Source organism: Alexandromys fortis, unplaced genomic scaffold (genome assembly GCF_014885135.2).
Source record: "Alexandromys fortis isolate MF-2015 unplaced genomic scaffold, M_Fortis_MF-2015_v1.1 scaffold_154, whole genome shotgun sequence".
Classification (NCBI taxonomy): Eukaryota; Metazoa; Chordata; class Mammalia; order Rodentia; family Cricetidae; genus Alexandromys; species Alexandromys fortis.
The window spans coordinates 3845988-3871481 of record NW_026068040.1 but is presented as its reverse complement, the minus strand read 5'-3'; the positions used below and the strand labels follow the sequence as shown (position 1 = coordinate 3871481).

The 25494-nt window shown below is 46.4% G+C and overlaps 1 protein-coding gene across 2 annotated transcripts in view; it reads left to right on the top strand.

The window, feature by feature from the left end:
- Positions 1-3792: 3792 nt before the first annotated feature.
- The window catches only part of Rassf3 (Ras association domain family member 3), a 60612-nt gene continuing 38910 nt past the window's right edge, over positions 3793-25494 (top strand). Inside the window, exon 1 of one of the 2 annotated variants that reach the window (XM_050165474.1) lies at positions 3793-4119. In XM_050165474.1, the coding sequence (XP_050021431.1) occupies positions 4009-4119 (111 nt within the window). In that variant the 5' untranslated portion in view covers positions 3793-4008. The remainder of the gene's footprint in view (positions 4120-25494) is intronic. The other variant, XM_050165473.1, reaches the window with a different exon arrangement.

The window sequence follows — 25494 nt, the reverse complement described above, 5'->3', positions numbered from 1 at the left end:
TCTGTGTCAAGAGCTCTATGAAACTTCTCTCGCTTAATCCTTATAGTAAGCCAAGGAGAATAAGATGGGAACGTTGTTATTTCCATCTTACTGAGGCCAAACCTGCTTCAGAGTAGTTACTTAAAATATTAAAAGTCATACAAAAATCTAGTATGGTAGTACACCTTTAGTCCCAGGGCTCAGGAGGCAGAGGCAGATGGATCTCTCCGAATTTGAGGCCAGTCTGATCCAGATAGTGAGTTCCAGAGCTACACGGTGGGACCCTGTCTCGACGGAGGAAAAGTCACAAAAGAATAAGCAACAGGGACTGGAGAGATGGCATAGAAAGTAAGAGCTTGGCTGCAGAGGATGTGGGTTCAAATCCCAGCACCTACACATCGGCTCACAGTTGTCTGTAACTGTATTCTGGGGTCTCTGACACCCTTTCCTGGACTTCTTTGGCACTTGGCATCCGTGTAATTCATAGACATACATGCAGTTAAAACACCCAAACACATAAAATAAAAATAAAATGAAGCAAAAGGAGTAAGCAAGACTGTTGTCATTCCAACAGGGTCTGCCTGTCCCCCAAGGTCATGCCTTTTCCAGGTCACACAGGCCCTGTGGAACAGTCTTCCGTCAGTGTGCCCTTTAGGCTAAATCTGTGATAAGATATCTTACGCCTTAGCACACAGTAAAGAATGTCACCTGCAATTACAGGAACAAGCGTGATTATATCGTGCATGCTGTTTCATGGCCTGCCTTACAATAAGTTGGCTGATTTCAGGAGAGAAAAAAATATGGACCTCCTTGTTCTTTTCATTAGGGTTTTCATGTTATTTAACTCTTTTCTCCGCTTAGTAACTAAATAAGAACTTTATGAAGAAGTCAAATATTATCAACCTTTTGCTTAAAATCTGGTAAAAATACAAAATCATTATAGAATAGTGACTTCTCTGTGTTATGTTTTTACGTTTTCCTCTTTCATGGCTGGCGGTTGAACCCAGGGCCTTGCACACGCTAGGAAAGCCCTCCACCATGAACCATGCCTCTGCTGCTGGCTTGCTCTTACTCTTTTGACAAGAGTTCCTCATACTCGCCCCCTCTACTTACACAGTCAGAAAACACTGATTTCCTGATTTTATTTGTATATGCCAACCACACTCCTGCCATAGGGCCTTCACACATACACATGGACAGGACTAGCTCCCTAGACTCCTATACTTGCTTTATAGGCTATGGCTGGTCGGACAAAGCTACTTTGTATACATTTACTTACCTTTCAGCATGTGTGTGTGTCCCGTTAACATGGGAAGAACATGTTAGAAGGCATTCAGTGAAAATCTAAACCCATAGGTTCCTATATCAGTGGGAAACCAATGGTGATCCAGTCCACTCACAAATTCAGTTCTGCGTTTGATAATAAGTCCTTTTGCTGGGCAATGGTGGCACATGCCTTTAATCCCAATACTCACGAGGCAAGCCTGGTCTACAAAGTGAGTTCCAGGACAGCCAGGGTTACACAGAGAAACCCTGTCCTGAAAAACCACACACACACATAATGCTGCTATGTGGAAAATATAGAAATATGATAATCATTCACCTTTTGCTTTTTATTGCTTGAAATTAGTGACTTACTTTGTTAATAATCACGCTATTTATTTATTTGTTTGTTTATTTATTTATTTATTTTAAATCCTCAGGGCTGGGGAATAAAACCTTAGGGCCCCATTTATGAAGATGTTCTACCTGTGGACTACACCTTACCCAAGTCATGACTTTTTTTTTTATTACAAGTGATTCTTACGAGGACAGTGAGATGGCTCAGCCCCTAAAGGGTACTTGTGGGACAATGCCATTCATTTGAGCTCAACCGCCAGGACCCAGATAAAGATGGAAGGACAGCTGATGTCACACAGCCACCCTCTGATTTCTACAGGCACGCCACGGAGTGCCAGCACACACAAACACTAATCATTTTTTAAAATTAAAAAATAATAGCCCTGCCGGGAGATGGTGACACACACCTTTAATCCCAGCTCTTAGGAAGCAGAGGTAGGTGGATCTCTAAGTTTGAGGTCAGCCTGGTCTACAGAGTGAGTTCCAGGACAGCCAGGGCTACAAAGAGAAACCCTGGAAAAAAACAAACAAAACAAAATAAGAACAAACCAATCCCAGGTGATTCTGATGGAATGCTGGCATCTACAAAACTTAATTCAGTCATTTCTCCTTAAAAACAACATGAAAAATTTTTTGTTTTGGTTTTTCTATATACTCTAGGTGACACAGAACTTGATATGTAGACCAGGCTAGCCTAAAAACTCAGAGATTTGCCTGCCTCTACCTCTTGAATGCTGGCATTATAGGTATGCACCAGTGTCAACAGGCTAGGCTCAAAAATTTTTTTTCCTGGTGTGGTGGATTATAAAGTACTTTAGGCATATTTTCCCTCAAAACAGTCATAAATGGAGCAATTTGTTCTGGGTGAGGGACTCCACCCTTTTTGGATATAGATAAAGAAGTTCTCTAAATTATTTAACACACCCATTACTCAGACTGGAGTATTTAATGAAGACACTGTTGACGTGATATGATAATATTTGAATGGGGTAACAGTAAGAGCCAAACAAGACAACTCTTGCATGGAGTAATTGTCCTTTTCTCTTACATCTGGTTATGAGAAAGATACGGGAGGAGCCAGCTTAAACCATGAAGTTAGACTCGGTTTGCCAGTCACCTAGTTGCTCTGTGGTCAGGAAGAAGTCTTTCATGGAAAGTTTGTAAGGCAGGTTGTGACTTCGAGGTCTGTTTGGGGTTGAGTCCCCTGGAGTGAGACTCTTTCGCAAACTAGACCAGTGAGTAAGCCTGGAGGAAGGCAGATTACGTCTCCTTTCTGCCCCAGGGTCGAAGGGACGACGCCGGAACCATTTTTTTTTTTCCTTCTCTTAACCTTAAAACTTCAAAACCTCTTTCCCTTCACGGTCTCTGCAAGGAAATTAATAGGATTTAAGTCACCCCCATCACACCAAGGTGAAAACGACCCTCAGGTGACCCAAAGCAAAGAAAATGTCGCGTTTTAAAAGTTTAGCTGATTGCAAGGACTTTTTTTCAAAGGGAAACGGAGTGTGGGTGAACGGAGAGGTCTACTTGTCCCCACAATTTAACTTGTCCTTTGTAGGTGGCCGTGTAAGGGTCGACGTTTACAAAGTACACTTAAAGTATTGGATTGTCCTGTGATTATGGACTTTGTCTGTTCTCTAAAATCTGAACTTTAGCCATTCACATTTGGGAAGCGCTTTCGCCACGGGGAGGCGGGAAAGAGGAGCGACCGAAGTTCAACCAGAGAGGATGCTTTATTTCGAATAAGCACAACCCAGTTGCTCTTTCCCCACCCACCTCTGCCAATTTATAACGGTCAGGGAGGGGCTAGCCGCACGTCCGTAGGTCTCCGGTCTCGACCAAGCACAAGCCCGATGAAGAGAGTGGCAAAAGTTCTCTGTTTTATTCCTTCCCTCTCCAAAAGTTCCAGTCGCGGGGGACATGAGGGTCCCTGAGGAATTTGCAATTTCCGGGAGGTGGCAGCGGTGGCACTCGAACCCTACAACCCCCACGCCGGGAGCTGCGAAGAGGCCGGGGGGGCGTGGCTAGGGGCCGGGGGCGGGGCCCCACCTGCGCGCGCGGAGCTGGGCTGGGTTCCGCAGCTGCGGCGGCCGGTGAGGGCGGGACCTGGGCGGGGCTTTGGCTGTTCAGGGGCGGGTCCCGTGGTGGGTCTGGGCTTGGCTGCTCGGGGGCGGGGCATGGAGGGGGCGGGGTCATGGCTCACCCGAGCCGGGAGGCGCCGGGAGAGGGCGGAGGAGCCCGCGGGAGGGGCTCAGACGGCGTCTTGAGCGGCGGCCGCAGCTGCAGCTGGACGGCCGGCCGGCGGCTCGGGGCCGCGCGCCGGGAACCTCGCGGGGCGGGCGGGCGCCGCACCCCGGCCTGGCCGCCTGCGCCCCGGGGAGGCCCCCTGCGCGCGTCGGGACCAGCAGCATGAGCAGCGGCTACAGCAGCCTCGAGGAGGATGCGGAGGACTTTTTCTTCACCGCCAGGACCTCCTTCTTCAGGAGAGCGCCTCCGGGCAAGTTCCGTTCGGGTCAGCCGGTGAGTGGCTTGCGCGGGGTCCCGGCTCCACGTGTCTAACACTCCCGCCTCCGCGCTAGTCGGTACTCGCCTGAGGGCTTGCGGGGTGCAGAGGGTGACCTCTGCCCTTTCGGATCCTGAAAAGTGCTGGAAGCCTGTACAGTGGGCGTGGGACGCCCGCGGCGAGGGAAGGAGGTGGAAGGGCAAGGAGCCAGTTGGCCTGGGCCGCTCTGCCGGGGGACGCGGGCTGCGGGATGGCTCCTTCGGCCACCCTCAGGGGCAATGGCCGGGTCCCCGCGCCGTCCTGGCTGCAGTCCGCTCAATTGGCCATGAGTGGCTTGAGGGCACGCATTGGCCCGGGGTCACCGAGCAGCCCCCGCTATGGGCAAGCTGTGGGGCAAGGGGACCGGGCGATCGTCGGGGTTCGCTAAAGTCTAGGTCGCGTTTCCCGTCAGGTCCAGTTTGCGGGTGCTGCGGACGTCCTAGGTAGATTTAGCTCCAGAGGGCTGAGCTTTACGCCGGTTTCTTCCTTTTTTGGAGGAAGGGTGCCGTGGGAAGCGTGGCTTGGGAAAAGACAGTACGGGAACTTGTGCCAGTTTCGCAGATCGTCACAGTGATTATTTTAGTTTTTTTAGAGAAGTCTTCCAGTCTTCCAAACGGGGCACTTTGACCCGACTTGTAAGGTCGGCGCTTGAAACCGTGGCCTTCTGGCCCTGGAAGCCGCACCAGGGAGCCTGGCTAGTCCGGCCATGCTCTCTCCATCAGATTTAGAGACTGCAACGGAACAAACTTGTTGCTTCTAAAACACAACAGGCTCGCACCGGAGGTTTCTATTAGAGCTCTGGAAATGAAAAACAAGAGAAACCAATCTCGTTGAGGGGCCCAGTCATGGTGGGGGTTTTGGTGGAGAGGAACTGCCCAGGTTATCCTTGCCAAACCTTTTAAGTTTAATAGAGTAATTTTTGAAGTAAAATTTTAGGATTTGGAAGTTCTAGTCCTTTTAGTGTATTAAATTTCCAAGCTAAAGGGAAGAAGGAGAAGGAGGGCGGGGAAGGGGGGGGGTGAAGTCAAGTGCCCATATGCCTACCAACAGCTTATCCCCTAGGGACTGGAGTGGGTGCTACACGGCTTTAGCCTCAGATTTAAGGTTGCTCCGTTTACTCGGGCTATCTTTTATTTCCAGCAGAATGTGCTAATGGCATGAATTTGGAAGTCTAAGGCACCCCCTGCCCGGCCTACCCCTGTGGGTCAGAGAGAGAAATGCTTTTCTTCTGGCCTTCTTCGCCTTGTTTTTCTCTTCGTGGTTGGTCTTTATTTCCCTTACCTCTCTGCATTTTTCCTCCACTAAAGAGCTTGTGTACTAGTTTGAAGTGTGGTCCTGAGGTGACTAGCAATTTCCAGAAAACTAGAGGGTTCTTGAATTGTACAGGTGTGAGATTCTCCTCCCCAAGGGCCAGCTGGAATGTTGTGGTTGGAGTTATGTTTGAGAATCCTTCTCTGCTCTTAAAAAAGTTGGAGCAGTGGACCTGGGGATGTAGATCAGGTGGTAGAGAGCTTGTCTGGTGCTCACTGCATAATCTGGGTGGTGGTGGTGGTAGTTCACCAAAGTGTGTGTGTGTGTGTGTGTGTGTGTGTGTGTGTGTGTGTGTGTGGAGAGAGAGAGAGAGAGAGAGAGAGAGAGAGAGAGAGAGAGAAAGAGAGAGAGAATGTTTGTGTGTGTAGGCAGGAAGATAAGCAATCAAGGTCATCATCAAAACACACACACACACACAGAGCCCCAGTAGCATTTCTTTCTAGGATTATATACAGTTACCCAGTTCAGATTATATACATTCACTTATGTAATAGTCATCTAACTGTGTGTATGCGCATATCTGTATATATCTCGCAGTATTGTTTATTGAGCGTCGACATGAGTATGTAAGACCTCGGTTGAAAGAGCCGCTTCCTGGGTTGAGCAGTTCACGGTGTATATTTTGAAGCTCTGTTGCCTGTTTATTCCATCTGGTGTAGCTTGTGCACGGTGCTATTGTAGCAGTTGTTTGATAGTTAAAGAAAGGGTTCTTGTTGGAAAAGGGTTCTGAAGCCCGAATTAATTAATTTTAATTAGTTCATGCAGGTATTTATTTTGAGACACAGCCTTGACTGTCCTGGAACTCACTCTGTAGCCCAGGCTGGCCTCAAACTCACAGAGACCGCCTGCCTCTGTTTCCCGAGTGCTGGGATTAAAGTCATGTGCTACCACGCCTGTCTGAACCCTGAATTTCAGTAGGCATTTTGTTTTATTTAAAGAAGTGACTGTATCTTAAGTTCCTGCTTATGATTACAGGAGCAAAATGAACACTTCTCACATACCCAGTGCCTCTAGAAAGGTGGGGAGAGCCGTTGCCATAAGGATCTATTTATTCTTGAGAGCAGCATCCCCCCCCCCCCCATGTTGTACCACCTGTTGGAAGAACTACCAACTATGGTTTCTGGAACTCTTGCACATAGTCAAAGCAAGCAAGTCTCTGGTGAATACAGGGTGAGGAGAAGGGACTGTGTTGGGGAGGGTCGGGCTTAGACATTTTCTTTCTTCTCTTGCCAGGCAGGGAAACATGATCCAACTTCTTTCTATCCCCTGACGGTAATGAAAAGAGACATAAAGAAAATGGTGTCATTTATTTTCATTTTGTTTTGTACCCTGTTCTTCTTAAAAAAGAAAAAAAAAGGACTGAAGATCTGCGTGGAAAAGACTAGCCTTTTAGGGGGTGCCCTTGTCCCCCCCACCACCTGTACCAGGGCTCAGCTTAGCAGTTGCTCAGTGGATACTGGTTGAATGAATGACTGATTTCCTGGCTTGCTGATATGTCCGGTTCCCTGAGAGCCCTCTGAAGCACTGATCTTAGGAGAGGAGATTGTCGAGTGTTTGTCTGAGGCCCTCACTCAGATGCCAGGAAGACTGGAGCGTGGCTCTTCTAATTCAGATTCCATTTTCATTCTTAGCAAAAAGATAACTTAAAATTCCGTTTTCCCTTGTAAATATGGATGTGTATATATCAAGAATTTCTCAGAAGTTTGACTCATTCTCACACATAATGCTGTTACAGCGTTCTCAATTCTTGTTTGTGGAGTCACCGTGCTTCAGAGGATCTACCTAGGGCTGGAGAGGTGGCTCAGAGGTTAAGAGCATTTGACTGCTCTTCCAGAGGTCTTGAGTTCAATTCCCAGCCACCACGTGGTGGCTCACACCATCTATAATGAGATCTGATGCCTTCTTCTGGCCTTCACGCAAGCATGCAGACAGGACACTGTAAACATAATAAATAAGTCTTTAAAAACAAAAAAGTCAGCTGGGCGGTGGTGCACGCCTTTAGTCCCAGCACTCGGGAGGCAGAGGCATGCAGATCTCTGTGAGTTTGATACCAACCTGGTCTACAAGAGCTAGTTCCAGGACAGGTTGCAAAGCTACAGAGAAACCCTGTCTCGGGGAAAAAAAAAATGTCTGGGTGGTGGTGGCCACCACACCGTTTAGTCCTGGTGGGTGGAGGCAGGTGGAGGCCAGCCTAGGGCAGCCTGGTCTACTGAGTGAGTTCCAGGGATGTCAAAGATACACAGAGAAACCCTGTTCGAAAAATCAAAAAAGAAGAAGAAAAAAGACCCACCTATTCTTAGTTTTAAGCAGAACCAAAAATGTCCACAGCTCTGTAGTTACTAAAATCAAATGGCCTCAAGATATAGAACACAGTCTTGGCCTAAAACTATTAATATGAATTAGCTAAGCTTAGATGCTTTTTTTTTTTTTTTTTTTTTTTGGATATTTTCACAAAGTCCTTGCTGGCCTTCAACTCTCCGTGTAGCTAAGGATGATCTTGAACTTCGTGATTTCGTGATTCTCCCATCTTCACCAGAGTGTTAGGAGTTCTGCCCAATTTTCTGGGGTGCTGGAGACCAAGCCCCAGGGCCCGGAACACCTAGATAATCACTCTAGTACTAAACTCCTTCCCAGCCCTCGTCTTCCCGTCCCCTTTCTTTCAAAGCCCTTGTAGTTAGTGGAATAAGGGACTCTGTTTAAGCTTTGGAAGTGGAAGTGCCCTGACTTCTCCAGAAACATGAGAGGACTTTGTGTACCACCCACGTTGACTTTGGAAAGTTGCGCTGGAGACTGGCTAAGGCGAGCCTGCGCTATGCTACAGGAGCCGCGGTTGGCTTCCTCCACTGGCTCCTTAGTCTTCTGTCGTTGATCTGTGGCTATCTCGTTGTTATGCTTTTTAGACGACTCACTTTCTTAAATTTTATTATTTTTTAATTTTTAATTCATGGTGTATCGGTGCTTCGCCTGCGTGTATGTCTGCATCAGTGTCTGTGGAGGTCAGAACAAGGCATTGGATTCCCTGGAACTGGAGTTACAGTTGGTTATGAGTTGTCATGTGGGTGCTGGGAACAGAACGTTGGTCCTCTGGAATTGCAGCCAGTGCTCTTACCCTCTGAGCCACCTCTTCAGCCTCTGCAACTCCCTTTATTAGTGTTTCCTCTGAAAGTTTTGGTCACTTGGGCAAAAGAATGGTGGGTTATAATATTAGCAGTATTTTAGCTATACTAATTTAATCCTTTGTAACTGAATACAAGTATTCTCATCAGCAGTCTTTTTTTTTTTTTTTTTTTTTCAAAGTTTCGTTGTATTTTATGTGTTTGAGTGTTTGGTCTGCAAGTATTTGGATCCTGCACACATGCTTGTTGTCTGCAGAGGCCAGAGGAAGGTATCAGATCCCCTGGAACTGGAGTTATCAGCATGGACCTACTAAGTAGCTGCTGGGAATTGAACCTGGGTCCTGGAAGAGCAACTGATACTCTTTGCTGCTGAGCCAACCCCCCGCCAGCGGTTTTGCTCGGTGTGAGCCATTTGCACATCTTGCCTGCATGACTGTTCTTACAGTCTTAATCCACTGGGCTTTTGTGATCGCGTCAGCAGAATTCATAACTGCATATTTCTCTAACTGCATTTCAAAAGGAAATCAGTCCCCAGCCTTCTGTAGCCTCGTCTGAGCAGTATACTCTGGCGTTTTCTTCTTTTGGCAAACATGCAAGATTTGGAATTATTTGGAAGCAGTGACAAAAAACATTTATGAAAAGAAAGACTAAAAATACCCAATAGTGTGGTTATTCTTTTTAGACTTCCTTTGGCAGCCAGTGCCTGTTATACTGTGACCATTATTTTTCTAATGGGGAAGAAAGTGAGGCTGACCCCCATCCTTCCTAGTGGGGTCTGGTCCCCAGCTCTTAGTCTTGCTTCTCCTCCCTCCCTGGCATAAGAAAGGCCACACTTGGAGGCTTGAAGGCCATTCATTAGCCAGCATTGGGGCCCCTTTTCAGAAACCATCGTGGAAAACTAGAGTGTGTGAGTGGCTAGTTGTATTGTTTACGGTGTTCGTGTGATGGCAAACACACCCAGTCTGCAAAGGGTTCTGTACACTCTGGCTCCTTCGAAAAATCATATAGTCTTGCAGTTTACTACGGAGGAGGAGAAAGATCCGGCAACAGTGAAAGGCTTCTGAAGTCAAGCAGGCGATGAATCTGTGTTCTCTCTTGGTGTGTTGGTTACATTGCAGATGTCACTATAGCCTTGCTTCTGCTCGCACACCCTGAGCAGTATGCACAGTGCATGTTGACACACAGCACCAACGGATGCTGGCTGAAGTACCTCATGCAGGCTTGAGTTTGTTATATGTTTGGAACTACGGTGTTCTGGCTGAATACATACTTTTGCTTGCCATTTTGTGCTGTTGTATGTGTGTGGATTGGCATTTGGAGCATCCCCAGCCTTGATGATTATAAAATTGAATATTGGCCAACTCTGAAAAACGTTGAAGATGTGATGTCTGTCAGTATCAGACAACCAATTAGTCAAGTTGTAATTCATTATGTGCAAATAGACAAGCATAACTATCTTTTAGTATGCAAATTAGCCTATATATAAAATTTTCCACTCAACACAAAAGCAAATTTGTATACTAAATAGTTAGGCTTGTCTTGTAGTAAAATTTTAAATATATATATATATATATATATACACACACACACACACACACACTAAAGAGTTGTTGTAAAATAAATTTCCTTAAAATAATTTTTACACGTATTCTGTGTGTGTATCCGTGTATGTATGTGCATTTGTATCATGGTGCTCGTGTGAGGGTCAAAGGACAACTTGTTGGGAGTTGGTTTCCTTTTTCCACTGTGTGGACCCCGGAGGTAAAATTCACATCATAGGCTTGGTGGCAGAAGCCTTCGCCTGCTGGGCCACCTCATCCATTTTATTGAGAGTGGGTTCTTCGTAACTCAGGCAGGCTCAGATTTGTAACACAGCGAATGTATCTGATGATAGCCTTTAAGTTCAGGTTTGGATGCTGGCGATTAAATTAGTTTCATACATGCCAGGCAAGCACTCTACGAACTGAGCTACGTCTCCAGTTCCTAAAATAAATTTCTTCATGATTTGTCATCAGTCATGTTTGGTTTGTGTGCCTGTTTTATATACCTTTAACCCCAAGTCAAGTTAGAAGTTCCTCTGAGGAAAAGGGAACTTGGCTGGGAAAAGTTTAAGCATCTCTGACGCTAATGCCTGTCAGAGGAATTGGCAGGAAGTTCGAGTTCTCGGGGCTAAGCCGGCATGACTTGTGAGGCCCAGCCTGTTTCTCACCACCCGATGTTTTTGAGGCTGGCACACACTACACTGCTGTCTTTGAACTCCTGGACTCATGCATTCCTCCAGCCTTAGCCTTCTCGTGCCTGGACTTAGGCACACCCTGAAACTCCTTGCTTTTAACTTCCTGTTTGAAGCAAGCTGATCGCTGCTTTGTGTACTCATTTAGTGAACGATTTATGCAGTCATCTTTCAAGATAGAAAGCTATAGGCAGAGTGGATCAGATTTCTGATTAGCCGGCCAAAATATAAACCACAGGCAACAGCTTCCTCTCCTTTCCCTAGCCCTCCTGCCCCCTCCTTTCCTGTGTCTTTTTGACTGAGTCTCATTGTAGCTTGCATTGATCACCAGCCTGCTTTGCGGCTGAGAATCACCCTGAACTTGTGATCTTCCAGCCTCTACAAGTGCTGTCACTGCAAGTGTGCACTCCGCGCCCTTGTGGGGTCCTGGGGATCTAAGTAGGGGCCTTGTGTGAACTTGGCAAGCACTCTATCCGCTGAGCTGTATCTCCAGCCTGGGCATTTTTCATTTTTCTTAGTCTAGTTAACTCTGACTTGGCTGTCAGTAGCTGGTGAAATGGCTTTTATTTCCTCCCCGCCCCAGAGGGTTTCTCTGTGTAGCCCTGGGTGTCCTGGAACTCACTCTGTAGATCAGGCTGGCCTGGTACTTGCTAGGTAGACCAGGCTAGCCTTGAACTCACAGACACTTGCCTGCGCCTCTCAAGTGCTGGTGTGCACCAACATGCACAGCAAACAAAGTTTTTGATGGAGTAGGTCAGCTGTGCTCTTGACTAAAATACAGGGTGTTGGAGCCTGTCATACATGATGAAGTTTGAAATATATGTGAAAAATATATGTCAGAACTGACTCGTAGGAACAAGTGACCCTTCCAAAGGTGTTTGACCTCTTGTAGTTACCAAGCCCATAAAATGTGACTGTCCTGGTGCTGGAGAGATGGCTCAGGGATTAAAAGCACTGGTTGTTCTTCCAGTGGACCTGGGTTCATTTCCCAGCACCCACATGACAGCTCACAACTGTCTGTAGCTCCAGTTCCAGGGGATCTGACATCTTCACACCAATGCACGCACATAAGATAAATTTAGATAAGTCATAAAAAATGTGCAACCTGAACTGAAATGTATTGTACGTAAAAACTACTCACCAGATTTTAAAGACTTAACTATAAAAGAAAGAATAAAAGACGCAAGACAGTAGTTTTTAAAAATACGGTGAAATGTTAGAATATGGATATGAATTACGCTACATGCTCTCTCGGCGGATTCATCTGCAAAAATCATTTGAGTTGGACCCCTCCTGAATGAAATCATACCGCAGTTCATGCGTAGTTCATGCGACTTACATGTCCTATGTGTGGAATGTGAAATAGTTGCACATCAAAATGACAGTGCTTTAGGTATATTGGCATAAATTAATTTTACCTATTTTTTAAAAAGGACTATTTAAAATTTGTTTATTTAGAGATCTTTCACTACGTAGACCAGGCTGGCCTGGAAACTACAGAGATCTATCTGCCTGCATCTTGCTCCAGGGTTCTGGAATTTAAAGGTGTGTGCCCGGCCTACAGTTGTGTGTGTGTGTGTGTGTGTGTCTGTCTGTGAGCACAAATGCCACTGTACTAGTGTGGAAGTCAAAGGCCAGCTTGCCAGAGCTGAGTCTTACTTTCCACAGTGAGTGTGGGGAATCGAACTCGGGTCCTCACGCTTGGCTGCAAGCCCCTTTTTACCATCCTCACCTCGTTTTCAACACCTGGAAACTCTCAGGGTATGCATATGGCTTGCATTAGATTTCCGTGGGAAGCAGAGTTCAACTCTTCATCTGGGTGGCTGTGGCTTGGGTGGGGGTGGGGTTGGGGGGCTACCAGCCGGGCATGCTGGGAAGAGTTTTGTCTATGAAGGGGGCTTGCTCACTGCTGAGGGGAATAGTTGCATTTTGGCCTGCCTTGAGTCATGCATACCAGCATTTCGAGGTTATGAAACTTGTATGTGGGGAACACCCCCCCCCACACACACACGTGAGCTAATTGGATAAAAATGGCCCGAATGGCCTTCCACATGTAAGTCTGTGTTCAGTTTACAGAGAGAATGGGACTCGTTACTTCAGAGTATTAGAGCACAGAGCTTAATATGTATTTTATGGGCTGTAATTGCTAACTGCTGCTCCGCGGTCCAGTCGGCTAAGAATAGTTTACTAATTACATTTTGCAGCGCTCAAGTTCTTTCCCCAGTTACTAAACACAGGGAGACAATGAGTGGAGGGAAAAGGATGAGTCTGGAAACCGGAGACCAGAGAAGGGGTGTCTTAGATCTTAGCTTTAACACACTTGGGGCGGGTGATGGGAAGGCTAGAGAGAGACAGAGATGGGGAGGTTAGTTTTCTAATTTCATTTCCAAGTGTGGACTGTGTGCTAGGCTGGGTCTTAGGGACTCAGGGAGAACAAAACCAGTTGGGTTTTGGGGCTCAGTTACTAGTCTCTGTAGACCGTCTTAGTGACAGCTCGTCTAGGAACAATCATCTGCTCCTGGATTGGTCTGTTTGTGACATAGTTGGGTTAGCTTAGCGTCTTCAAGGCTCATCACCCACATTGCAGATGCCTCAGGATTCCCTTCCCCTTTCGGGGTGAATAATAATGTCTGCATGTACATGCCATTCTTCACGTAAAACTATTCACACACATGTGTTACTAGAGCCTTTGAGTGGACGTGCAGTGTGGATATCAGTGAGAGGCCCTGTTTGTAATTCGTGGGCATGCCCACCCGGAAATACTATTACTTAGCAGATATCACTTGTAATTCAACTTTTTACATCTTTTTGTAGAGTTAAACTGACATTTAGTAAGTCTTGTTACTTAAATAGAAAATTCTGGGGTATTTCTGATGATTTTAGCTTTCATTTATTGTCTATGTTATAGTCTATTAAATAGATACTGTTCTCTGTTTATTGGAAAGTATGTCTATGACAACACTTTACGGAAGAAGTACAAAGCGCAGGCGTTAGGCCTCTGTGAGGCAGACTCTGTGCCAATGTGTGGTTTCCCCGGCCTCAACATTTGGTGATTATAATTTTTTTATACCAGTCATTTTGAGTGTGAAAGTTTTCCATTACGGATTCATCTTTTTAGGCATACAAACGTAAAATGGGTCTGAGCGTACGAGGGGACCCTTTGGTGGCTGCAGCTCGGTGCTGCCTTGGCCTTTCTTAGTTCCTTTAACCTGATTGGTCGCTCTCTTATATGGAGTCATCAAAGCTGGGAAAAGATTCAGCTGGGGTGGCCTGGAGCATCAACACTGGGGTGAAAAGAAGGAACAGGATTTCAAGGACAGCCCGTGCTGCGGAAAGCTGTCCTGTCCAACAGCTGTCGCAGTGAGAAGCTCGGAGGGTTTTGTTCTCATTTGGTTTCTAGTTCTTTAGTTAACAGGGACTTTTTACTATTTCTCTGTTTCGGATCTTCTTTCTGTGTAAGCTTGGCTTCACTCACGACCTCTGGCCTTTCGTCTGTGAGGCTGGTGAAATCTCCACTCTTGATCTGTCGGTGTGGTAGTTCCCCTTTTCCGTGGCTGAACTTCAGGCTATGTGCTTTGGTTTTCAACCTTACCCTGTAGTAGAGGGGCATTCCATATTTCGGTGCTGTGAAAGACGTGAGACTGAGCTACAGGCTGATATCACTGCTATTGAGAGCTTCTGGAATGGTTGTGGCTCTTGTTACCACACGCGTAGTACCGGCCTTGCCAAGAAGGCGGAGCCAGGACTAAAAAGAGTGGGGAAGCTGTTGAAGGTGGTTCCTTCACGAATTTTGTCTCAAAATTTTGTCAAAAATTCCAACAAATACGGGTCAGATTGTCACCCACCTTGTAGGATTCAGGGGAGCCAAAGTCATCTCATTAAATAGACTAGGCTGTTAGAAAACGGTTAAGACCGGAGAGGTGGCTCAGCGGCTAAGAGCACTGGCTGTTCTTCCAGAGGACCCAAGTTCAATTCCCAGCACCCACATGGCAGCTCACAACTGTCTGTAACTCCAGTTCCAGGGGATCCGACACCTTCACACCAATGCACATAAGATAAATTTAAAATTATAAAGAAAAAGAAAAGAAAAGGGATGATAGAAACCCACCCAGCCGGGAAAATTGCAGTGTTTGCTTCTAGGTTTCTGGGCTGATGGAGTCACAGTTACAGAGGAGCCCAGCTTTGCTGTTCACTCAAGTTGGTGTCTCTGTAGAAAATTACTGTAACTCTCTTCTACTCAGATGTAACCTTTCTTCTTTCGGCGTTTTTTTTATTTTTTAATGAGCTAAACGAGCATTTTAAAGAGTGAATGCCAAGCAGTGTCCATGCCTGTCTTGATTCCTAGCATTTGAGAGTCAGAGGCAGCATGAACTCTGTGAGTTCGAGGCCAGCCTGGTCTATAAAGTGAGGTCCAGGACAGCTCGGCCTGTAACAATGAGATACTGAATAAATAACTAAATAACTAGAATAACAAGAGTTACTGCTTGGTGTTATGGTAGATTGCAAGGTGGTCCCGAGTCTCCTTTTCCCTGTTTGCCAGCCTAGTTGTGGCATTTACCTGCACAGGATCCAGCTTTCCAAACAGCAGAACAGGAGAAAACTTTGGGACTTGCGTAGGAAAAGCTTGCCATTGTGATTTGCAGTTAGTGGAGCAATTAAAGTTGATGTGATTTGATTGTTCGTGAGAGAAGCAAGCCAACAGGAGCTTTACGGCTTCAAGATGTCAGCAGATGCAGGTTCCATGGCATGCAAGGAGTGAATTCAGGGAAACTGGAGCACCGTGAGTAATTTCCCAGCTGTGGGAAAATGTAAATATTATGTACATGGTTAGAGAAACAATAACAGTACTTTTGTCCTTTTCAGGTCTGCCCCCGTTTGTTTAAACAGACTTGCTGATTGCTCTTCCTCGGGCCAGTCTTCCTTTGGGGGGAAGGCTCTGCCTTTCAGAGTTTTCTGAAGTTTGAGGGTTGCTTTCTTGTCTTTCCTCTGACTGCCCGTGATCATGGCACACAATCACTTAGCTCGAAACTGTCATGCTCAGTTTGATCCTTGGTCTCTGCTAGGGGGCATTTGTTCCATAGTTAGTCTTTTCTTAAAAAAAAAAGATTTTAATTATTATTTTGTGAATGGCATTTTGCCTGCGTGTATGTTCGTGCATTACGTGTGTGTACCTCAGAGGTCATGAGAGCATATTGTATCCTCTGGGACTGGAGTTGCTGGTTGTTGTGAACCTCCATGTGGGTGCTGGGAGTGGAACCTAGGCCCTCCCGAAGAGCAGCCAGTGCTCCCAACCACTGAGCCATCTTGCCAACCCAGTAGTTCTCAATCTTCCTAATCTCGTGACCCTTTAATGCAGTTCCTCGTGACACCACCCCAACCATATTTTGATTGCTACTCCATGATTGTAATTTTGCTCCTGTTAGGAATCAAAATGTAGATATCTGTTGTGTAGGGTAGCTGATATGTTACCTCCAAAGGGGTCAAGACCTACAGGTTGAGAACCAGTGCCCAAGCCCCTTCCTTAATCGTTCTTGCCAGTTGGAGAGAATTTGGAGGGAGGCTATTTAGGGTAAGAAATGCTTTTCTAAAGGTAGGCCATCAGCTTCAGACCCTTTCCTGATGGAGGGAGCTCGGTTTCTATGTTGTTTATTTATTTATTCTTTGTGTACACACACAGTTGTGTTTCTGTGGCCGTCAGAGGACAACTCAATGGGAATCGGCTCTTCCTTCTACTGTGTGGGTCCTGGGATCTTGCTCAGGCTTTACAAGCCAGGTAAACAGCCAGGAGGGGGTGGCACACACCTTTAATCCCAGCACTCTGGAGGCTGATGCAGGCGGATCTCTGTGAGTTTGAGGCCAGCCTGATCTACAAGAGCTAGTTTCAAGATAGCCAGGGCTACACAAAGAAACCCTTGTCTCAAATAAACAAAACAGAACAGAACAAAACTGGGTGAACCACGCTGGGAAGGTGGGTGGTGGAGGGTCTCTCTAAGGCTTGTTTCCTGCCTAGCCAGTCACATTGGTCAGCTCCTGGTTCAGTGAGACTATTGGTCTCAAAACAAACAAACAAACAAAAAAACCAAAAATGAGGTGGAGAAGTGATTGAGGAAGGTACCTGACGTCAAACTCTAATCCTAACATGTATATGCACATACATATGCATACATAGAAACGGTTGTGTGTGTGTGTGTGTGTGAGAGAGAGAGAGAGGTGTGTGTGTGTGTGTGTGGTGGAGCCCAAGGCCTGTGCATGCAGGCCAGTGCTCTCCGCCATTGATCTCCGGTTGGATATATGCTCATAAATGAAGAGTTGATTGATTAAAGCAGTTATTATGTACGACACTTGGTGTTTGAAGCAGTCTAGCTGCATGCCGTGGGCAGGTCACCACCTGCCTTTAAAGTCTGTGAACTAATTGCCTGCCTCGCCTTGATAAATGTTAGCAGTCTCTCTAAGAGATCCCACTACCTGTGATATTTTACCCCTTTAACTGAGCAGGCCAAATGGAGGACCCACTGCAGTTGAGAAACTGAAAATGAACCGTTACAGTCAGTCAAAGGGTGAAATGTCTTACTGTATTAACTGACCTGGGCAGGGCTTCTTGGTGGAGTTGATAAGGGACACCAAGCATTCCTGGAGGGTATTCAGATTTTTTAACTCTGTGATGTCTGCCTGGTTCCAAGCAAGCCACCCTAGCTTGAGGGAAGATAATCCATCATTTAAAAGTATGGTGTTTGTCACAGAGCCATGCCCTAGTTTAAACTTCCTTTCTTCTTGTAACTTGCATGGCTGCAGGGTCCCAGCCATGGAGTGCTGTTCTCTTGGTGCAGGGACAGCCGCACTTCCTCCTGGGGGCTTTCCTTTTTCCTGCAGCGGGTCATGTGGTCATTGTTTGCCGACTTAGTCACTGTCCTCTTTCTGGTGACATCAGATGAGATGAGATAATGTACAGCAACTGCAAAGGGGGCAGGAGCCAAGGCTGCTGTCCTCAGCCCTACCTCCAGCAGCTGCTCATCTGTCTCCCACCCACAGTGCCTGTTTGCAGCTCTGCTGGGCGCTCGCACAGTTTGGCTGCACTTGGTTATGCTTGAATGCAGACACTGAGGAAGTGCAGAGTCCTGGGATCTGCCGACCAACCCTGCAGAGTTCCTGTCCACTCTGGGGAGGGGAGTAGCGTGAGCCTTCTGGATTCTCATGTCCACCCTGGCCTCCCTTTGCGTTGCGTTTGTGTTTCTTTTTTTCATTTTGGTTTTTCAAGACAGGGTTTCTCTGTGTAATAGCCCTGGCTGTCCTGGAACTCACTTTGTAGACCAGGCTAGCCTTGAACTCACAGAGATCCGCCTGCCTCTGCCTCCTGAGTGCTGGGATTAAAGGTTTGAGCCACCACCGCTTGGATGGGTTTGTGTTTTTTACCAAGAAAATTGGTTGTCTGAAATTAGTCTTATGTTAATTCTGAATGCCTTCGCTAGCATGATTAATGCATGGTCTCAATTTTAGCTGCAGTGTTTTTGATAAATTATAAATGGCTCACAGATAAATATTTGTTTGAGACAGGGTTTCTCTTTGTGTCCCTTGCTGTCCTGGAACTCACTCTGTAGACCAGGCTGGCCTCGAACTCACAGAGATTGCCTGGCTTGATATCTTTCTAAGTTTAAATTTCATTTGGAGTTGATTTTGTTGTGTATGAAGAATCTTTGGAGAAGGATGACATTCTGGTGCATTGTTAGATGTGTCAGGAAACTTGAAAAGTTTTACATCTTCTAGACCATCCAGTTTGTGAACTTGACAAAGTCAGACCACCACTCTGGTTTATAATGCTGTAGTTGTGAGCTGATTGTTGGGGGACCCATTCTGGGACACTCATCACATGAGCCAGATAGCCAACTAGTCAGGATGTAATTCGGGGTGTATACGTGCAAACCTAGATGGTATCTCTTGGTCGTCAGTCACTCCATATGGCAATATGAGAGAACACAGATGTGGGATCTGTGGGACTGTTGCTATGGTAATGTGGCATCCTGTTTCATGGTGCACCTTGTGTTTTCTTTTTGTAAGGAGAAGGCTGTACACACTAAAATCACAATGAAAATATATTTAATAAGTAGACAAGCCAGCCACATAGCCACAATTATCAAGTGTTCTGTCCCTAGTGTGTGTACTGCTTTAGTGCTGCTGCTGCAGGTCATGCCAAAGCACTCCTAGGGGAGTTCACACCGCAGCTCTCCTAGGGGAGTTCACACCACAGCACTACTAGGGGAGTTCACACCACAGCACTACTAAGGGAGTTCACACCACAGCACTACTAGGGGAGTTCACGCCACAGCACTACTAGGGGAGTTCACACCACAGCACTCCTAGGGGAGTTCACACCAGCAGCACTCCTAGGGGAGTTCACACCACAGCACTCCTAGGGGGGTTCATACCACAGCACTCCTAGGGGAGTTCACACCGCAGCTCTCCTAGGGGAGTTCACACCACAGCACTACTAGGGGAGCTCACACCACAGCACTACTAGGGAGTTCACACCACAGCACTACTAGGGGAGGTGAAGTGTTGCCCTACAATGTTATTATGGAGGCTGATACTGTCTTAGACTAGATGACTTTCAGTGTGTGTGGTGTCTGGCACGGGGACAGAGGGAGCCCTATTGGTTTTTATTTTTTATTTTTTTAGTGGCGTTGCTGGGAAGGAACCTTTGTGTTGAGTGAGCGCATTAGTGAACTCCAAGTTAAATACATTTATTAGTTTACCATCTGGTTTTAATTTGGCCAAGCTTGTGTCAGAACTGTAATCAAGAAGTTGGGTTAAGGCAGTGAAACAAGTGGCTTTTTTAGTGGAGAAGACAGTGCTAATAAATTCTGCCTTCTCGTGGATATGAGGGGAGACGGCAGTGCTTTGGGCTACATTGGGAGGTCTGGGTCCTCTGACTGTCACGGTGCTGGGGCTACATTGTGGGTTTCCATCTCTTCCTCAGAGCCCTGGCTAATTAATTCTTTAATGAATGTTAATTTTCTTCTGGAACTCAGTTACTGATTGGAGAGGGGTAAAAGGAACAGTCAGCATACTTGGGGGGATTTTCTTCTTTATTCATGAATGCATGGAAGTTGGATGAAGAGAATTGGAGTTGATTAGTTGATTGTGTTTGAGAAATGAGCAGAATATGCAGGATCATCTCTTTTCTGAAAGGAGAAATGTTTTGAGAGAGATTGAAGGACTCGTGGTGTACTTCATTCATCCATTTTTGGGTACCAGTAAGAAAGAGTCTCATGAAGAGAAAAAGAAAACTTGATCTGGAATTCTGTGTTGTAGGAGCTACAGATACAGTCCCGAGAAGGAGCCCACCAGCGGCGCCATGTTGTGTTTGAGAATCCAGTGGGCTTGGAAGATAGCTCCGCTGGTAAAGTACTGGCGTGTAAGTGTAAGCGTAGGGACCTCAGAGCTCAGTCCCCTGAACCCGTGTGAAAAGCCAGGTACAGAAGTTTGTAAACGTCAGCCAGCTCTCAGGTAGTGGAGATTGGTGGGGCCCTGGGCTCACTGACCTCCAGTCTCACCTAGCGATGGGGTCCAGGCCAGTGAGAGAAAGAAACAAGGTGGACCCGGTCTCCTGAGGACCACCACTTGAGATGGCTCTCTGGGCTCCTCCCGCTAGTGTATACCTACTCTCACACACATGATGCACCCATGTAAACACACACGCACACACAAAGGGAACGGTCTGCTTACTAAGCGTGAAGGGCAGAAGGGGTGTGGGCTGTCCACTGTGCTCCTGAGCAGTGGGACTTGAGTTGGGGTGGCACGTAGGGGTGAGGAAGTGTGTTGGGGAAGGGTCAGTTTTGTCGTTGCGTCTGACATCTGTGTTATCCCAACTGGCATGCACTTACCCTGCCAGGAAGTGTTCTTTGGAATACTTTCAGCCTGAGCACGACACGACCGCTGTTCTCATGAACCTATAGTAGCTATGGTTGCCCTCATGGGACGACCGGGGCCACCCACACCCCACCCCTCTCAGCTGAGAAGCTACAGGCGGGTGATGGCTTCTTGGTCAGGTTTACCTGACAGGTGTGGCCCCTGGCAGGATGGACTGCACTGCAGTGGCTGGCACCCATTGAGCATGCGGGCAGCACAGACTGGAATGGTAAGGTATTTAAAGCAAGCATAAGAAGAGGGCCTAAGGCTGGGAGGAGTAGATAGCAAATATGGTTGAACTGCATGGTGTGAAGTTCTTAAAGAATTGATAAAAATGGTATTATAGTGAAAAAATCTTTTATGACTTAAAACTTGACAACCACCATAGCCAGCTTTCCCCCTTTATCTATCTATCTATCTATCTATCTATCTATCTATCTATCTATCTATCTATCTATCTATCTAATTATTTTTTAATGGGTTCTGGGGATTGGGCTTAGGTTTAGGTGACTAAGCTCTCTGTCCAAGCAAGCCCTCTCTCCATTTATCTTTCTTTGACACAGAATCTTATGTATTGCAGTCTGGCCTCAAACTCTCACTCTGAAACTTGGAGTGACCTTAACATCCTGATCCTCCTGACTCCACGCCGCCACCTCACGATTCTGGGGTTACAAGCCTAGGCCAGCACATGCTTCTCAAGGCCCCTCTCCATCTGGAGAAAATCGGTCTGATTACACATTTGACTACCTATCTGACCTTCCTGCTGGATAGGCCATAACATCTGCGTTTTTCTGCTTCCCCTTTTAAGTGAGGTTGCAGGTGTGGCGTGAGGATGTTTGCTGAACAGCAGACTCTCTAAGTTCCCTGGCATTTCCAGCAGTAGTGGGCGGCTTGGCATCTGTGCAGGATGCAGGAGATAGGTGGTTTCTGGGCCCCTGCTGCTCCCTGCCCCTTCCTCTCTGACTTAGTGTCTCTACTTTCTGAATGTATGTTTTCTCCAGGACTGTGACCCTGCAGGGCTCACAGAAGAGTGTGGTTAGTGTCTTTGCCTCATGAGCACATGGCCTAGTAGAAGGTCACGGGGAGCCACTGACAGCCACAGTGGTGCTGGTGGAGGACGGTGAAGGCACCCCGGCTGACCACAGACACATGCGTGATACATTCTGGGTTCGTCAGGCCTTTGACAAGGGCACCGCTATCCTTTGCACAGGTGGTGGGTAGAAGCTGGGATGAGCAGAGTAGGGGAAGCCATAGTCTAGCCAGGGTGACTGTCCCATTAACAGAGGTCAGAGGATGAGGACTTAATGCTGTGCTCATGAAGCTGGGTTGAGGTGAGGATGCAGGTAGGTAAGCTGGGTGGGCTCGTGTGACGACGGTTAGTGGTGGCATGCTGGCCCTTTCTGTGGCAAAGGTTACTATGGCATTTCTGAAGCTGTATTTGGAGCTTTACATTGTAGATATTTTCAGGAAACCTTTGGGTCTCAAGCTTCCAGCTCAATTACCGATCACATCCATTGTCATCTGACAAATATTCGCCTGCAACACAAGTGGAAATTGTAATGACTGTGATGGATGTCTCCTCAGCCCCAAAGAAGTTGGGCCTTTCTGAAAGCTTTGTTGTAATTAAGAGCTGTCTGTAATCAATAGGTCTTTGAAATTTGTTTCAAGGGATAGTGAATGAAGTTCTGAAGGCTGGTTATGTGTTACTGATTGTTGTTTCTCTTTTGTGCGGGGGGGGGGGGGGGGCGTTGAGACAGGGTTTCTCTGTGAAGCCATGGCTACCCTGGAACTCTCTCTGTAGACTAGGCTGGCCTCGAACTCACAGAGACCCACCTGTCTCTGCTTCCCAAGTGCTGAGATTAAAGGCATGTACCACCACTGCCCAGCACGGATTTTCTTTTCCTTTCAGATTCATAAGAAAATTTTAAAACTTGGGTGCATTCCAAAAATTAAAATACATCACACATCCCCTTATGACTCTGGGAGTGTGCAGGCATTCGCCGTATCCCTGAGCGCGGACACGTGCAGAGTTCTGTCTGCACTGTATTCAGTTGGGTCGCTAAAAAGCCTTTCTCTTGCTGTAAGGGACTTTCCAGTGTGTGGAGAGACAGACACTGTGGACACCAGCAGCGTCCCTGTGTCTGAGTCATTCAGGCATCATTGTTGAGCAGTGGGCAGCTTGGGTGTTTGCGTTTGGTTTTGGAAGGAAAGCTTTGAGACCAAGTGGGTATCTTGTGTTCCTGTAGAGAAAGCACTTGTCTGTTTTGAGATGTTGTAAAGTGCCTGGAGAGCATATTGAGGGTTTTTTCTTTTTTTATTAAGCTATACATTTTTCTCTGCTCCCCTCTTCCTCCCCTCTTGCCCCTATCCTACCTAGTGACCCCTAAACTCTCCATTTACTCAGGAGATCGTGTCCTTTTCTACTTCCCATGTAGATTAGATCCATGTATGGCTCTCTTAGTTTCCTCTTTGTTGTCTAGGTTCTCTGGGGTTGTGAACTGTAGGCTGGTTTTTCTTTGCTTTATGTCTAAAAGTCACTTATGAGTGAGTACATCTATGTTTGTCTTTCTGGGTGTGGGTTACCTCACTCAAAAAGCCTGTGGGTTTTATAAGAGACTTCGATTCATTCGTTCATGCAGTGTGCCTTGGACATCGACATCTCAAGGGGCGGGGTGATATGTGTTGCCATTCACTCTTCAGAAATACTATGCCATGTATCTGGGGACAGAGACATCGCAAATCAACACGTTCCTCTTCACTCTCTTTCCATGACTTTAAAAATGAGGTGCTTCCACTAGAGAATCCAAAATTGCAATAGAAAGGAAATGACTTGGGCACTCATCTAGTCTCAGGGTGAACTCTAGTTTTTTTTTAAATCCATGCCTTGTCTTCATATTGCATCTTCTCCTAAGCTGTTGCTCCTGTTCTGCCTTGTTCCCGAGTTTGGTTCGCATTGTTGTAGATCATCTGAGCTCCTGAACAGCACCACAAGGCTGTTTGTTTTCCCGTTGCTGCCCCTGATTATCACCTCCCACTTATTTGGCTACAATAATATTGCAGTGAGCATCTTGATGTTTCTGCCCCTGTGAGTGGTGAGCATCTGAGTTCTTGGGTTGCCTGCTCACGGAGAGGAGTCTTCTTGTTTGCAGTGTCCTAGGTTCTTTTGGTTCCAGCTTAAAAAAGGAAGTTTGGCGACAAATTGCTCCTACATCAGAGGTCACGGAGTATCCCTGTAATCCAGCACTTGGAGGCTGAGGCAGGAGGATATTAATTCACTCATCCTGGGCTGTGTAGTGATACCTTGTCTCCAAAGAAAGAAGAGGAGATGAACTAGCATGTTGGTTATTTATGTCCTAAAGGAACTGCGACTATTTGGAGTTAGGGGTCTGGTTACTGGGTGTCAGTGGGCTGCACCTTGACTGTGTAGTGTTCCATTTAATTTCATGCTTTTTCTGCGACCTCAGAAAATAACTAAATTCTTTCCCTGTGGGATCTTGGTGTCTTCAGATGGAACTTAGAGTGACAGTAGCTTAGTGCAGGCACAGGAAACTTGAACAAGTAACTTTTTTGTGCAGCATCTGTCTATAGCTATTTATCTATCTATCATCTCTCTCTCTTATCTATCTATCTATCTATCTATCTATCTATCTATCTATCTATCTATCTAATCTATCTTTCTGTCTATCATTTTATCACCTGAGTCAGGTCTTACTTCTGGGCTGGCTAAGCATTTGCTGCTTAGCAGGGTGACCTTGAACTATCTCCCCCCCCCCCCACCCCCAACCTGGACTCTGTGTTTAACAGCTCTGGCTGTCCTGGAACTTGGCTTTGTAGAGCCAGCTGGCCTCAAACTCAGAGATCCACCTGCCTGCCTCTGCCTCCAGAATGCTGGGATTAAAGGCATTGCACCGTTGCTCCCTGACGTTGAACTTCTGATCGTCCTGCCCCCACCTTGTCAGTGCTCTCTGGAGCTTGGTTTCATGTTGTGTTGAGAATTGAATTTAGGGTTTCATATGTGCTAAGCAAGTTCTCTATCAGCTGATCTATATGCCCATACAAAATTGTTATAATTACATTTTTTAATTTTAGTGTTTTTTTTTTTTTTTTTTTTTGGTGAGATCGGGTCCTGTCATCTGTAGTTAGCCTGGAACTTGTTCTGTAGCTGAGGATGACGGGAACTTCTCCATCTACCTCCCAGGTGCTGGAATTACTGCATTCATGGATACCCTCATGTTATGTAATCCTGGTATTATGTATCCAACTCAGGTTTTGTGCATGCAGGGCAGGCAGTCTACCAACTGAGCTTCATCCCTGCCCTCTTAATTTATTTAAAAATCTCTTTTTAAACCTTCTTAGAGTGCTCAAGTAGCAGGTGAAAGGTGCCCGAAATTTTGAGAGCCGTCTTGAGCATGAAAGGGTCTTTTTGAGGTAACCTGGCACCGTCCCTTCAGCTGAAAGGAGGCTGTGTTCCCTTATCAGGTCTTCCTACTCCAGTTGCCCAGGCGTGCTCTGTGCTTTCCAAAGTACCCACGGGGCAGGCTTACGGCTGATGGTCCCAGTTTCTTCATGATCCCTCTTTCCTTTTTAATTTTATTTTTTTAAGTATTTATTTATTTATTATGCATACAGTATTCTGTCTGTGTGTATGTCTGCAGGCCACAAGAGGGCACCAGACCTCATTACAGATGGTTGTGAGCCACCATGTGGTTACCGGGAATTGAACTCAGGATCTTTGGAAGAGTAGGCAATGCTCTTAGCCACTGAGCCAACTCTCCAGCCCTCTTTCCTTT